We start from the raw sequence: 16,052 nt of genomic DNA, 5'->3' as shown, positions 1-16,052 counted from the left end.
CCGGGGCCACATAACACCGGTCCTGAGAGATCTGCATTGGCTCCCAGTACGTTTCCGAGCACAATTCAAAGTGTTGGTGCTGACCTTTAAAGCCCTAAATGGCCTCGGTCCTGTATACCTGAAGGAGCGTCTCCACCCCCATCGTTCTGCCCGGATGCTGAGGTCCAGCTCCGAGGGCCTTCTGGCGGTTCCCTCATTGCGAGAAGTGAGGTTACAGGGAACCAGACAGAAGGCCTTCTCGGTAGTGGCACCCGCCCTGTGGCAAACTTCAGATGTGAAGGAAATAAGCAACTATCTTCTTTTTAAAAGACATCTGAAGGCAGCCCTGTTTAGAGAAGTTTTTAATATTTAATGCTGTATTGTTTTTAACACTTGATTGGAAGCCGCCCAGAGTGGCTGGGGAAACTCAGCCAGATGGGCGGGGTATAAATAATAAATTATTATTAATTAATTAATAATAATGATACCCCTAAAGAGAGGAGGAACCAGAAAAGAAGTCCTGTCCCCGATTGGTAGGTGCTGCTCAAGGAAGGTGTGAATTAAGTCACCTTCGCTCCTTCCTATCTCATGGAAATAGTCTCAACCAGGCATAGGGAAACTCCGACCCTCCAGATGTTTGGGACTACAATTCCCATCATCCCTGACCACTGGTCCTGTTAGCTAGGGATGATGGGAATCGTAGTCCCAAACATCTGGAGGGCTGGAGTTTGCCTATGCCTGGACTCTCAATGGATGATTGAATGTGTGGGTCCCCACACCAAGGGGAGATTCTCTGTTTAATTTAAGCTCGAGGCAAACTCAAGTTTCACGACGATCTTATTCAGGCGCAGTTAAACCCATAATAACTTCAGCTATAATTAGAAAGCGGGATGGGAGTAAGAGCAGCAGCAACGAAGAATAATTGCATCAGCATGTAGATTAAAAGGGGATGCCAACCAGTTTCCACGAGAGAGAGAGAGAGAGAGAGAGGGAATCCAGTGGAATTAATTCCAGGAAAATAAAGCGTAGCGCAAGCTGCCTTAAAGAAACACACACCGGCACACGTTTTTGGCACTGCAAACCTTCCTGCAAGGTGGGGGAAACTGGAGAAAACGTCAAGTGTTCTTGATTGAAAGCAGTGCAGCTTGAGTGTTCATTTGGCATTCAGACTAATTAGCAAAATCAGCATTAGTATTTTTTTTTTTGTAGGAAGGGGAAAATGAGGTGTAACTGAATTCAAACTACAAGGACATTAGGAAGAACTTTCTGACACTAAGAGCTGTTCGACAGCGGAACGTTCTCGCTCGGGACGTGGTAGACTCGCCTTCCATAGAGGTTCCAAAAACAGAGTCTGTATAGCTTGTATAGATTTACGTCCCGGTGAATTGAAGAGGGCATGCTTTCAAGGAAATCAGTACAGGGGTGCAGGCTAAGGTTACCAGATTCCCCCCCCCCATGAATCCAGGGACACTAAATAAATAAATGCTACACGTTTGGGATGTTGATGCTGCAGCGATGGCAGTGGCAGAGGGGCGGCTACCTCCTTGACCTCAACCGCCATGTTTCCCCTTCCTCCGAGGTGTCTATCTCCTTTCTCCATGAGCCTGGGCAGACCCTGAGTTGTTGGTTCTTCGGTGGTGGCGGTGAAGCGGCAGGGAGGCTCGGGCAGCGCGATGCCTCCCTTTCCATCGGAGCGGCCCCAATCCCATTCCTGCATCTGAGAGCCCCTGCACCACCATCATATGGGGACTTCAGAGCAGCTCCTGAAGCCAGCCAGAGCCAACTGCTCCGGGCTGCTGAGACTGCCGCCGCCGTGTTTCCCGGGGACATTAGATGAAATCCGGGGACATTCCGGGGATAGAATTTGTCCGGGGACTTATTCACAAATCTGGGGACTGTCCCCAGGAAACAGGGACATCTGGTAACCCTGTGCTAGACTAAGACTATAGTTCCTATCATTCCTGGCCATTGGCCATGCTGACTGGGGCTGATTGCAGATGGAGTCCAAAAACCACTGAAGATGCTCTGTTTCCCAGTCCATGCACTATGAGACAGTACGATGGTGGTGCCGGCAAAGCCTCTGGCTATGATTGGCTGAGCTACCCTGATGTCACAGAAGACAGAGGTTCCATTGGCTGAACTGCTGAATTCTTGAACCTTTCCCTCTGAGTTGATCCCCATTCATTTGCCTATTATTATTATTAGTAGTATTAGTATTAGTACAGTGGTGCCCCGCAAGACGAATGCCTCGCAAGACGGAAAACTCGCTAGACGAAAGGGTTTTCCGTTTTTTGAGCTGCTTCACAAGACGAATTTCCCTATGGGCTTGCTTCGCAAGACGAAAACGTCTTGCAAGTTTGTTTCCTTTTTCTTAACACCGTTAATACAGTTGCAACTTGACTTTGAGGAGCAACTCATAGAACGCAGTGTACGTAGTAGCCTTTTTTGAGGTTTTTAAAGACTTTGGTGATTTTTGAAGCTTTTCCAAAACTTCTTTTGCAGCCATTTGGTAAGTTAAGCTTTTAAAACTTTTTTTGGGGGGGGGTTGGATTTTGGGTTGGGGTGTTTGGAATTCAAGGACTTGGTGTTGGGGAGGGGTTTGCAAGAATCTGGAAGCTTGTGTTTTTTTTCTGCATTTTTATGATTTTCTGTGACCATTGGGCCACTCTGCTGTTTTTTTAAAAAAATTCTGGGTTTGAATTTCTGTGTGCTGGGTGGCTGGGGGAACAGTTGGGGAGGGGTTTGCAAGAATCTGGAAGCTTGTTTTTTTCTGCATTTTTATGATTTTCTGTGACCATTGGGCCACTCTGCTGTTTTTTTAAAAAAATTCTGGGTTTGAATTTTGAAATGCTCTTTACAGTATGTGTGACTTTAAAGAGCACTTAATAAACTCTTGTTGTACCAAATTTGGCTTTGTTTGGACTTTTTTTGACCATAGGAACGCATTAATTGATTTTCAATGCATTCCTATGGGATTTCGTGCTTCGCAAGACGAAAAATTCGCTAGACGAAAAAATTCGCGGAATGAATTAATTTCGTCTTGTGAGGCAGCACTGTATTAGTATTGCAATTATTAGAGCATCTTCAGCCGAAAGACAGGCAGAATGAAACCAGGGCATCCTTCATAAGTTTTTTTTAAAAATATATATGGAAAATGTTATTTGCTATCTCGTGTTTGGGGCAGAGATTAGTGCTCAAAAACTGATTGCGGCAACACTAGCAAAAACTCCAGCAGCCGCTGCATATGAAATCCAGGATGGTGTCAGGGAAAAACTGCATTTCCTTTTAGGTCTCTTCCCCACACCTACCCGCCAATAAACTATTTATATTAGGTAAAAAGAAGTGGAAAATATGACTTGATTTCTAAACAAACTAAACGCTCCTCCAGATGACCTGTTTATTGAACGTTCATCCTGATTTACTTGCACAAGGCTTACGCAGAGGTTAGATTATTTCCTTTCTTCATTGAACATTCATTCTGATTTGTTTGCAGGAAGATTAAACAAGAGGCCTTCGCCCTGGTTTTCCTTGCACTGGGGTCATTCATCTTTCCGGCCATCATTTGTTCACCTCACACTTTTCAATATATTTTCCTTTTTTTTAAAAAAAAGAAGATTTCCCCCCATCGCTTTCTAAGCTGCAAAAGTCCCCCTCCTCTTTTGAAGCTGATTTGTTGCACTAGCGGAACAGGGCACTTTAATTGTGCAACCTTACAGCATCTTAAAAAGCAGAGACATCACCTTGCCAACAAAGGTCCGTATAGTAAAAGCTATAGTTTTCCCAGTAGTGATGTATGGAAGTGAAAGCTGGACCATAAAGAAGGCTGATCACCAAAGAATGGATGCTTTTGAATTCTGGTGCTGGAGGAGACTCTTGAGAGTCCCATGGACTGCAAGAAGATCAAACCTATCCATTCTGAAGGAAATCAGCCCTGAGTGCTCACTGGAAGGACACATCCTGAAGCTGAGACTCCAATCCTTTGGCCACCTCATGAGAATAGAAGACTCCCTGGAAAAGACCCTGATGTTGGGAAAGATGGAGGGCCCAAGGAGAAGGGGACGACAGAGGACAAGATGGTGGGACAGTGTTCTTGAAGCTACAAACTTGAGTCTGACCAAACTGCGGGAGGCAGTGGAAGACAGGAGTGCCTGGTGTGCTCTGGTCCAGGGGGTCACGAAGAGTTGGACATGACTAAACAACTAAACAACAACAACAAATTTATGGCACTTGCTCGCATGCTGCTTGCAAAATAATGACAGTCTGGGCTTGGTGTTCTGTTTTCAGTTTATATTATTTAAAGCGGGGGCAGTTTAAATAGTTCTGCAAGAGATACCTGGCTTGTGGGCTGCATCTCATTGAGGAGAATCGAGCCGAGATGCCAGTTTCAATGCATCTGATGGGCAGAGGACACAACAGTCAAGCTCTTGAATGCATCCTGATTCACCAGCAGCCCAAGAGGACCAGCAGATTTGCATGGTTTGCAAGGCTGGGTTGTCCATAGTGAACACGCAGGGATTCTGGATAGGAAATGAAGGCTGCAACTAGGGGTGGAGGAATAAATTCAATACAGTTTTCATTTTCAAGGTGAACCTCCCTAATCTGCACTTTTGAAACGCTACCTGAACCTTCCAATTTCGCATCTCCCCGAATTTTGCAATGCAGTTCTCAGCCAATTAACATGTAAATGTAAAGACTAGAGTAAAGCATGCATTAAAAGGTGTATTGTTGGTAAAAAATCATATGCAGTGTATTAGGGACTACAGTGGTACCTTGGTTCTCAAACGCCTTGGTACTCAAACAACTTGGAACCCAAACGCTGCAAACTTGGAAGTGTTCCAATTTGCGAACTACTTTCGGAAGCTGAACATGCTCCGTTTTGAGTGTTACAGTTCTGATTTCGGCGCCACACTTCCGTTTCAAGGGTTATGCTAAAGTCTGTCTGTTTTTGCTATTTATTTTGCATTTTGGTTTTTGCGACTCTTTTGTTTTTGTGACTGTGTGGAACCCAGTTCAGCTACTGATGGATTGATTGTGTGACTGCAGTACATTGTTTATTGCTTTCATTTTATGGATCCATGGTCTCGTTAGAGAGTAGAACACATGGGAAATTGCTGTTTTAGGGTTTTTGTTTTTAAAAGTCTGTAACGGATTAATCCATTTTGCATCACTTTCTATGGGAAAGCGCGCTTTTGTTTTGGAACGGACTTCCAGAATGGATTATGTTTGAGAACCAAGGTACCACTGTATGCCAACAAAGCCGAATGAATGAATGAAAATTAGGGGGAAATTGCTATGCAACAATGTAAATAGTAGGCCAAATTGCATACGAATTTGTGCATATTTAAATAATATTAATATTAACAACAACATCACCACCATAAAGTAGGGCTGCAATACACCAGGAATTTCCTGGACACAGCTGGAATACTGCAGTCAGAAGCAGAGTCTGGGAAAATCTGGAATCTGACGCTGGAAGTGTAGCTCAACAACTTTGGGCAAAACTACTGTGGATTTTAACTTTTTGAAATATGGCAACCCTAACATAAACATAGGGGACACGGGTGGCGCTGTGGGTTAAACCACAGAGGCTATGACTTGCCGATCAGAAGGTCGGCAGTTCGAATCCCTGCAACGGGGTGAGCTCCTGTTGCTTGGTCCCTGTTCCTGCCAACCTAGCAGTTCGAAACCATGTCAAAGTGCAAGTAGATAAATAGGTACCACCCTGGCAAGAAGGTAAACGGTGTTTCTGTGCGCTGCTCTGGTTCGCCAGAAGCGGCTTAGTCATGCTGGCCACATGACCCGGAAAGCCTGTAAAGCGAGATGAGCGCCGCAACCCCAGAATCGGCCACGACTGGACCTAACGGTCAGGGGTCCCTTTACCTTTGACACAAACATGCGCTAAAATGCAGGTGAATTTTCACGAGGCCTTTATTTTTTGTCTTTTTAATATTTTGTCGGGAGCCACCCAGAGTGGATGCGGCAACCCAGTCAAATGGGTTGCATAGTAATCATCAACATAATCACAAACTAATATGGAGTGCTGAACTCAAGAATGGAAAAATGATAATCAGAAAAACTGAAATCGATATTTTTGCACCTCCCGTGCTGTAACCCTGCCCCCCCTCTTGCTACATATTCTTAGCTGGGGGGCAACACCCCTCAAAATTTAATCAGATGCTACTGCCTTCTGGCCATCCTCTTAGCTACAAAGTCTGAAAAAATTCTCAGAGCCTGCTTGCTAGAAATGCAGCCCCATTCATCTCATTGGGATCCCCTTCTGGGTGGACTGGCTTAGGATTGCATCGAAAGCTTCCCATCAACACACGAGTTCTGTTTTATAAACCACTCTGGATGCTGTTGAAATGGAACACTCAGGATGAAACGGTGAAATCTGCTATGATTAAATGGGCACAAGATGTTGGACATAACATTATGTTTGCTGACTGGGAACAGTTGTGGACTACAGGTATGAAATTTACGGCATGTAATGCCCTAAGAGAGAATATTATGAAAATGATATACAGGTGGTACATGACACCAGTCAAGCTTGCTAAAATATATCACTTGCTCGATAATAAATGTTGGAAACGTAAAGAGACTGAAGGTACATTCTTTCACCTTTGGTGGACGTGCCCAAGGATTAAGGCTTTCTGGGAGATGATCTATAATGAAATGAAAAAGGTATTTAAATATACCTTCCTGAAGAAACCAGAGGCCTTTCTCCTGGGCATGGTCGGCCAATTGGTGTTAAAGAAGGATAGAACTTTTTTTATGTACGCCACAACAGCAGCAAGAATACTTATTGCAAAGTATTGGAAGACACAAGATTTACCCACTTTGGAAGAATGGCAGATGAAGATGATGGACTATATGGAACTGGCGGAAATGACTGGCAGAATCCGGGACCAGGGAGAAGAGGCGGTGGAAGAAGATTGGAAGAAATTTAAAGACTATCTACAGAAATATTGCAAAATTAATGAATGTTAGAATGATGTTGGATAGAAATTAAGTGGTTTCCAGCTGTAATGCTTTAAGAATATGGAAGAAGGGTATAAATAGGTAAAAAAAAAATAACTAAAATGGTGTTGGATTGGAAATAAGTGGTATTGGCAACAAAGTTAATAAGAATATGCAAAAATGAATGGATAATGGATGAAAAGACTGAGTTATAAAATGTTAAGTTATAGAGATAAGATAAATGAAAGAGGGTAAGGATTTGCTGATTTGATTATTTAAATGGGAATACAAGGAGAGGAGGTGTGAGGAAGTCAAAGAAACAAGCAAATGAGTTTTAAGCTATGAAAAAGAATTGTTTTTAATTTTTTATTTTTTTCTGTGTGTTTATTCTTATTTTTTTGGTTTTTTTTAAGTATGTGTTTTTGTATATTTGTTTTTGTAAAATCTTAATAAATATTTCTTTTAAAAAAAAAGAAAGAAATGCAACCCCATTCATCTCATTGGGATCCCCTTCTGAGTGGACTGGCTTAGGACTGCATTGAAAGCTTCCCATCAACACACGCGCTGAAAGCCACCTCCAAGTTCTGTTTTATAAACCACTCTGGAAGTTTCCCCTCCCTGACATTGAGGAAAACAGGTGGAGAGTTTCCAGAGACAATGCTCGTAAAATATCACAGCCAGAGCAGAGAGCCTGGCTGGCAGAATGCCGCAGACAAACTACAGCCTCCGATATTAGAACCATGAAGTGTGAGATGCTAGGATCGACTCTGTCTGCAGGCAGAGGTTGTTGCTGTTTAAGTGTTGCATGCAGAAGATACCAGGTTAAATTCCTAGCATCTTCAGGTAGGGCTGGGAAAACCTCTTACCCTGAAAACCTGGCGAGCCTCTGCCAGTCAGTGCAGACACTATTGAGAGACTAACAGGGCAAATTCCTATGTTCCCGTGACTTCTTCCTGGGAGATCACAGCTGACCAGCTTGATCCTATACAGTGCTAAAGGTAAAGGGACCCCTGACCATTGGGTCCAGTCGTGGCCAACTCTGGGGTTGCGGCGTTCATCTTGCTTTATTGGCCGAGGGAGCCGGCGTACAGCTTCCGGGTCATGTGGCCAGCATGACTAAGCCGCTTCTGGCGAACCAGAGCAGCGCACGGAAACACCGTTTACCTTCCCGCCGGAGAGCTACCTATTTATATACTTGCACTTTGACATGCTTTCGAACTGCTAAGTTGGAAGAAGCAGGGACCGAGCAACGGGAGCTCACCCCGTCGTGGGGATTCGAACCACCGACCTTCTGATCAGCAAGCCCTAGGCTCTGTGGTTTAACCCACAGCACCACCCACGTCCCTATACAGTGGTACCTTGGGTTAAGAACTTAATTCGTTCTGGAGGTCTGTTCTTAACCTGAAACTGTTCTTAACCTGAGGTACCACTTTAGCTAATGGGGCCTCCCGCTGCCACCGCACCGCTGCCACGCGATTTCTGTTCTCATCTTGAGGTACTATTTCTGGGTTAGCGGAGTCTGTAACCTGAGGCATCTGTAACCTGAAGCGTCTGTAACCCGAGGTACCACTGTATATATTTACTCAGACCTTGTGTTCAGCCCCCCCCCTGAAATGTACATCCTGGGCTATGCCCCCCCTCCAATCTTCTTCTTCCTCTTAGGTGATCCCTCATAGCCGAGTAAGATTGCCTTCCATAAAGACGGTTTTAACAGTGAGTCTGTAAGTAACTGTGGAGGCCAATTCTGGATCTACACATCCTTCCACAGTGGGGACATTGGTTTCTGGGTGGGAGTTGATCATGGAGAGGGTTAGCCAAGTGTGCCTTCCTCTTAGCACGCTTCTCCCTTGCGTCCTGAGTTCGAGTGTCTTCAAAGCCCAGGACACCTTTGGTAAAGGCTGTTCTCCAACTGGAGCGCTCGCAGGCCAGTGTTTCCCAGTTGTCGGTGTTTATAAACACCGACAAGTGTTATAAACCCCTCCAATACTCTGCCCCTGGCCCAACTTGACTGGAATCTTTCAGCAGGTCCGTTAAAAATTAAAGAAGACCAACCCAGACAATTTCTAGGGTATTTGGGAGGAAAATAACCCCCCCTTGTAATGACCGCCACTTTCCACAACAAAGGAACAGCAGTAAACCATAATTGAAACGCGCCGAGCATGCAGTTGCAGAACATCAAAAATGTGTGATTGTAAGTGTGGGAGGAGAGAAGCAATGTGCATAAACTCAATGGGGCAGCACAATGTCTCTTCACCACTACAAACGTAGAACATAACCCTGCTCTTGCCTTCGTAACCAGTTTCGCTGCAAACCAGTCTGTTCCTTGTGGCTCCAGAAAGTTTTAGGAATACAGGGATTGTCTCCCTGTCTCTCTAATCAATTGTGAAGGAACCCCTCCGGACTACATAGCAGAAATGCCTGGAAAATAAGAATAATCATCTGCCCGGCTGCTAGATCAAGCAAATGACCTATTAGGACTGGGCGTTATTTGGTTTTCAATGTTGTGATATACAGTGGTACCTCAGGTTACATACACTTCAGGTTACAGACTCTGCTGACCCAGAAATAGTACCTTGGGTTAAGAACTTTGTTTCAGGATGAGAACAGAAATCGTGCTCTGGCAGCGCAGCAGCAGCAGGAGGCCCCATTAGCTAAAGTGGTACCTCAGGTTAAGAACAGTTTCAGGTTAAGAACGGACCTCCAGAACGAATTAAGTACTTAACCCGAGGCACCACTGTATCACCAGCTAAGCATCACAATATACCGATAAATCACGATGTGTGAAATAAGGATGGAGCTATGTAGAGGCACTGGCTGGCCTCACCGTTCTCCCCACACTGATTTTTGCACAACACACACATGCACCATTTTCTAATATATATTGCCGGGTCAAAAATGATGGAACGGGTATCATGATATGGACTTCAAACCGGTTTTGGACGACATACGGATACATCGTCCTGTCCTACAGCCCCTCCAACCCGACTTTTTGTCCCCAGTGGTCAGCTAGATGTCTAGGAAAAGCCCACAAGTAGGGCCTCAGCGGGACAGCAACTCTCCCCACTTGCAAGCCCCAGAAACTAGTGTCCGCAGTGGGGAAGAACATAGGCACTGTGGCGAGAAGCCACAGAGAGTCTTCTCCACGTCCTTCTTAAAGCCATCTCACTTGGTTTCCATAACTACATCTTTCTGTGGACGAATGTCATAATTCTACTCTGCAATGTGGCGGGAAAGTGCTTCCTTTTGTCTGTCCAGAATCTCACAACCATCACAACTTCACTGACTGCCTTCCTCCCCAAGAGTTGGAGAAAGACTCCACTTTTCTCTGCATCGGGCAAAATTGTGTACAAACAGCTCTCACACCGCCAGACACAGTTGCATACACTTCTATCACAACCCCCTCTTTTCTTCGCTGCAAAAGCCTCGAGTGTTTCAGCCGTTGCTCAGAGGGAGAATATGCTTGTCCTTTTTCTGCACCTTTCCCAGGTCTACGAGGGCGAAACGTTTTGGTGTGCAACTTTGAGTTTCCTTGCTCTCTCTGTTTCCTGTGTTTTCTTCGCTCCCAGCCCTGCGCTCCTTCCTTTGTGGCTCACACCGCTCATCCCAAATTGGTCTCCCCTTTCTCTCCACAAACTGCTACCATTCCCCAAGCTTAGTTCCCACTGTTCCACAGGAGTAGCCAAAGCTTTCGCACATCTGCGCACCTCTCCAAACAGTAAGTATCGCAAGGTCCTATTCTGGAGAAAGGACGCCGGCCTGAATTGAAAGGAAGTTTTAAAAGGATTCTAATATGAATCCCACATGCTCTCAGGGATACCGTATATGCCTTGCATTCCTAGCCTCTAGATATGGAGAGTCCTGCAGGTTTTTTTGTGTGGGGGGGGGGGATTAAATAAGATTTCCCTTCAAACAGCGAAGTATGCAGCAGGTTCCCCCCCCCCACATTTACACAATTAAATATATATATTTATGGGTAATTAATCCAGATCTCCTTTCTGATGATGGCTGGATAAATTTTGATGGCACTCGGTGCAATTTTTTTTATCATTCAAAACATCATGCGCTCTTTTACACCTTCTGCACTAATTTATAAGTCACACACCAGGAAGAATTTCGCTAAGTTAACAATGCCGTCCTGTATGTGCCTGCTTAAAAATAAACCCTGTTGTGCACAATGAGACCTAGTCCCGTGTTAAATGTGCATAGGACCTAGACAGGTTTCCGATGAAAGAGGCTGGAGATTAAAGGTCCGCACCATCAATAGCGTGATGAGTTGGTGGGTGCTGGGCACCCTAAATTCCTGGGTCTAGAAGGTGTTAGAATTTTATTAAGGCTTCGGGTGTTAAAACTGTAATAAGCTGTGTACTGGACACTTCTAAATCCTCTGGAATCAGCTTCTGTTTATAGCTAATTAAGCCAGTGTAAGGTGATAGCCTGCGGTAATGTGCCATTAGCACAACAGAGGATCAAAGGAATTATGGCAAATGTGCGGGGCCAACAGCTTACAGTAGAGAGCATGAGAAGCAATGTCAGCTAGAAGCTTAGGGAGTTTAGGAGCGATGTAACACAGAGGTAGAGGGACGCGGGTGGCGCTGTGGGTTAAACCACAGGGCCTAGGACTTGCCGATCAGAAGGTCGGTGGTTCGAATCCCCGCGACAGGGTGAGCTCCCGTTGCTCGGTCCCTGCTCCTGCCAACCTAGCAGTTCGAAAGCACGTCAAAGTGCAGGTAGATAAATAGGTACCGCTCCGGCGGGAAGGTAAACAGTGTTTCCGTGCGCTGCTCTGGTTTGCCAGAAGTGGCTTAGTTATGCTGGCCATATGACCCAGAAGCTGTACGCCGGCTCCCTTGGCCAATAAAGCAAGATGAGAACCGCAACTCCAGAGTCGGCCACGACTGGACCTAATGGTTAGGAGTCCCTTTACCTTTATTTACACAGAGGTAAAGCAGCAAGCTGCCGAAAAAGAAAGCACAAGGGCTGGTGCCTGTCTGAATCCAGGGCTGTGTCTACGGGAGAACCAAGGCTCTGCTGTGCAGCCTTCCATCGTAGGCTCAGGGCGCACATGTGTATAAATAAACCACATATCAAAAAAGACACCACAAACTCCGCTGTGCTACATTTCCAAAAGGAAACACGGGTCCTGTGTAAGTTCACCTGGAACTCCTGACATCCCGAACTGCTCAGAAATTGGGGCAACAGGCAATAATATGTTCTAGCTGCATGTGTGCATGTATCTATTAAGACACAGATGCTAGTCAAAGTCTGAGATTTAGTGAATGCTGACAAAGGTTATCAGCGCCTATGAAAAATGCATTTCCTATTCTTTGCAAAGAAGGAGGGCATACTGTGAAGCGAGGATTTCAAACACCAGAAAGATAAAGCCCCAGAGGCTATGGGATCTCTTTTCTCAGAAAAAGGTGGGCACAGCTTTCTCTCGGAAAAGTTTCAGGTGAGAGGTAAGGCCATCTTTTTTTTACAGAGAGCCGAAAGTGATTGTCTTTTTTTTATTATTATTCATTGGGTTTCTAGTTTGCTTCCTGACCATTCGCCCAAAGGTGCTTGCAAAACATCTCCTGCAATATAAAATAAGCCATCATTAAAACCAGCGATTTGCAGAGCATTTTCCTAGCGGTATAAAGGTTTTCTCAAAACAAAAGCCTTCTTCAAAATGGATTGTTTGGGGCTAACCTTCCGGAGGTGCCCAAATGTGTTAACTTTTGCTGGGCGAGGAAGTTCTGAATGTAGGGGTGCAACCAAGCATTATTGCCCCAGACTATATGCAGAGATATTATTGCCCCAAACATACAGAGCTCCTGCTTCCTGCAAATATAAACACATTTAATTTGCCTGTAAATTCTGGAGCAAACTGGTATTTAAAATACAGTCCCCTACAATAAACTGCCTGTCAGAGGTAACATCAGGATGAGCATGCTAAGACTATGGGCAACAAATCTTCTCCCATACGATCTTCAAATATGCCCTTTATATATATATAAAATCCCACTGCCTCTTTTCAGACACAGGTCTAGGATGTCCTGCTTAGGGAGACGAGATCGAATGAAGCAAAGCCAGAAGCAGTGATTTCTATCCCTGTGACTGTACGAGTTAGAAGGATTCTGGAGCAGAGCTCTAGTTTAACACCAGGGAGAAGATGCTTCTTTAAAAACAGTACCCAGGTGTGTTTTCCCCCACTTCCACCTTTAACAGTATAGTGCTACAGGGGTACATTGCAGTAAGTACTCAATGAACGGTAATGACATTCTCAATTGCTTAGCAGGTTGATACCAGGGGATAATCTACTGGTGGCTTTTCGATACGGGCTAGATTCCTATCGTATGCTGTTAAGCACTTGGTGAATTTTTCAACTGTAGCAGAATTCTTACAACCCTCCTGCTTCCTTCTCCAGCTTTCAGATCCGGTGCAGATGCGTGGCAGAAATCCCACCAACCTGGGAAGGCAGATGAGCAACATATCCACTGCCTGAGGTCTTTTTTGAAGAAGAGATACTATGGATCAAACCCGTTTGCAGAGTGTGTTCTCTACCGCTGAACTACGGCCCGTCTGCAACCCTTCAAGGCTGATTTGCTCTTGCAACCTGATCCTATTTAGCATGTTCCGTTGGATCCAGTGGGACTTATTTTCTGTACAATTCCTACCCTATACGTGGTTACTCAGGACTAAGTCCCATGGTGTTCAGGGAGATTTACTCCCCAGGCAATGACTTTCAGGCTGCAGGTTGAGTACCAGGTCTCTCCCATCTGCAAAATGAATCAGCCTTGCAGGGTGGTTGTGAAGACCAGCCATAATGTGCTTTTAAAAAAAACGTAAAATTATTGAGAAGATCAAAACCCTTTGGCTGTCAGACACGGGAACAGCAAAATACACATTTAACACATATTCGCGATGGGCTTTTGTTCTGGGCAGCAAACAGACCCTTAAAGTCTTTCGAAATGTACCATGAATGGCAAGGCCAGCAAATCCCGCAAGCATTTCTCCATCTTTCCCAAAGTTTAGTGAACTTTAAAGAGGCAGCTGGTGGTTCTCAGCAGAAGGCAAGGATGGAGCCCAGAAAGTCAAGTTTCTACCCGCAGATTCAACTGCCGCTACCACTGCAACTTTTAAAACTGAAAAGCGAAATAAGCCTCCTTTTCCGTCTCTATGAAAGTTGCTGCTGTCAATTGCTTCTAGGGTAGGAAACACGAAACATTTACAGCTGGTGTCTCCTGTCGGAACAGCTTCAGCTATGCACAGACTTTCAAGTGACACCGGACAGAAGGAAAGAGTTGCAAAAATGCAGGTATAAGGAACCAAAGGTGTCCTGTTTGATAGCAGCTTACTCACAAAGGTTGTTTTATTATTATTGCTTTTAAAAGGATGGCGCTGGGCATCTGTATATGGAAGCTGTTTGGGAGGAAAGAACGGTTCTGTTATTTCACAGTGGAAACCACCGACGCCAAGCAATTCAGGCACGCTTGTAAATAGCAACCAACAAAAATATGCATTTAGCAGAGTTTGGGGTTTTTTTCCCCGTTGTTTAAAGGCAGTGCAAAGTTGTTGTTTTTTTTACACAGCTCACATCGTTAGTCAGAAAGGAAATTGCTCCTGTCGTTGGAAACAACTGCTCAAAAAGGGAGCCTGCCAAAAGAGGAAGAAAACATAGAAAGAAACCTTAAACCTGTGTGACTTACCAGCCCGAAGACGGAACTAAGCACCGTGCAGCATATGACCAGAACCAAGCTGTGGTACATCAGATAGGATCCCATAGCCAAACGGAGACTCTTTGCAACATCCAAGAAGTCTCAGGCAGGCTGGACTGTCCTGTAATCCTGTCGCCGTGTTCCTTGAGTTACTGGCAGACCCCAGTTTGTTGATGGGGGTTTAGGGGTTTAGGGGGGAAAGGTGGGGCGAGGTGGCAGAGTTAGCCCCAAAGGCTGGAGGAGAGGGAGAACAGCTCTTTGCCTCGCTTTCTCATGACTGAAGAGTTTCAAAGGGGTCGGAAGAGGCAAAGCGAGGAGCAGTGCATGGAATGGGGGTGCTGAGCGCCCCAAAAAGACACAGCCTCAGTCCCTGGTGGCAGGGCCTTCTGCCTGAACACATCTGTCCCCTGGCTGACAAATCACATCCATATGTCAAAACTGCTATTCCGTTTCCCTTTTCTTTTTTTCTCTCTCAAGAGGCAGTGGGAAGTTCAAACCATTTCTTTGTCAAACACAAACACACACTCTCAGAAGGGGCGGGGGGAAGGGGGTGGAGGGGAGGTGTTGGGGGAGTTGTAAAGTGGGGTGGGGAGGGGAGGAGGAGGAGGGAAAGAGCTTGAAACCACTAGGTTTATTTTTAGCAGCAGTGATTTTGTCGAGCAGGTCTCTAAAGTCTGTTAAATAGAGGGGGGGGGATCTCTTCTGGAGTTTTTGCAGAAAGCAAGCACAAAAAGTAAGCTCGGTTTCCGTAAGGGAGCCTGAAATCTTTTGCTTTTCCCGCTCCCAGTTCAGAATTACGTGCTGTTTCCAAAAGCAAACAAGCCCGGGTAGCTTTGTGGAGGAACAGCTCCGATGCGCCTCGCCTGGCTCCCGAGTCTCTTAATCATAAATACCTTCGTGCCTTCTCCTTCTCCATCTCCTCTCTTTACTTTGCAGAGCTTCCAAAATTAAAAAAGGGGGGGGGGGGAAACCGGCCGCCGATTGAATGAAGCGTGGAAACGTGGAGCAGGCTGAAGGGTTTCCTTTTAAAAGGCGCCCGGCGGTCTTGCAGCTTTTTTTCCTTTCCTTTTTCTGGCGGGGGGTGGGCAGTAGAAAAGAAGGGGGGCAGAAATCCCGCCAGACCTTCTCTCTGCCCCGTGATCCACAAACCTGCAAGAACTCCGAACCGGTTCCTCCGGCGTCGCTCAGCAGCGCAATCGGCGACGAGGCGGAAAAAGGCTGTTAACGTGGAGAGAGAGATAGAAAAAGTGGCTCTCGCGTTCCTGCTCGCTCCTCGCCTCGCCTGCCGCTGCTGCTGCTCTTGGCTGCTGGATCGACTCGCAGCCTCCTTTTTCGAAATGAACACGCTGACAGTCTGTTTACTTCCACATCCACAGAGAAGGGGAGGTGTGCATTTCTCCTTTTTTTGCGGAAAGAAGA

General features: G+C 45.6%; 1 protein-coding gene across 1 annotated transcript in view; it reads right to left on the bottom strand.

Moving 5' to 3' along the window:
- The window catches only part of PTH1R (parathyroid hormone 1 receptor), a 125,605-nt gene extending 110,424 nt beyond the window's left edge, over nt 1-15,181 (bottom strand). The window contains exon 1 of the mRNA XM_083579802.1: nt 14,625-15,181. Within this exon, the coding sequence (XP_083435928.1) occupies nt 14,625-14,699 (75 nt within the window). The 5' untranslated portion in view covers nt 14,700-15,181. The remainder of the gene's footprint in view (nt 1-14,624) is intronic.
- Nucleotides 15,182-16,052: the final 871 nt, after the last annotated feature.

Source organism: Podarcis filfolensis (genome assembly GCF_964270895.1).
Source record: "Podarcis filfolensis genome assembly, chromosome: 12".
Taxonomy (NCBI): Eukaryota; Metazoa; Chordata; class Lepidosauria; order Squamata; family Lacertidae; genus Podarcis; species Podarcis filfolensis.
The sequence above is the reverse complement of the archived record's forward strand: the minus strand, read 5'-3'. Positions and strand labels throughout refer to the sequence as shown.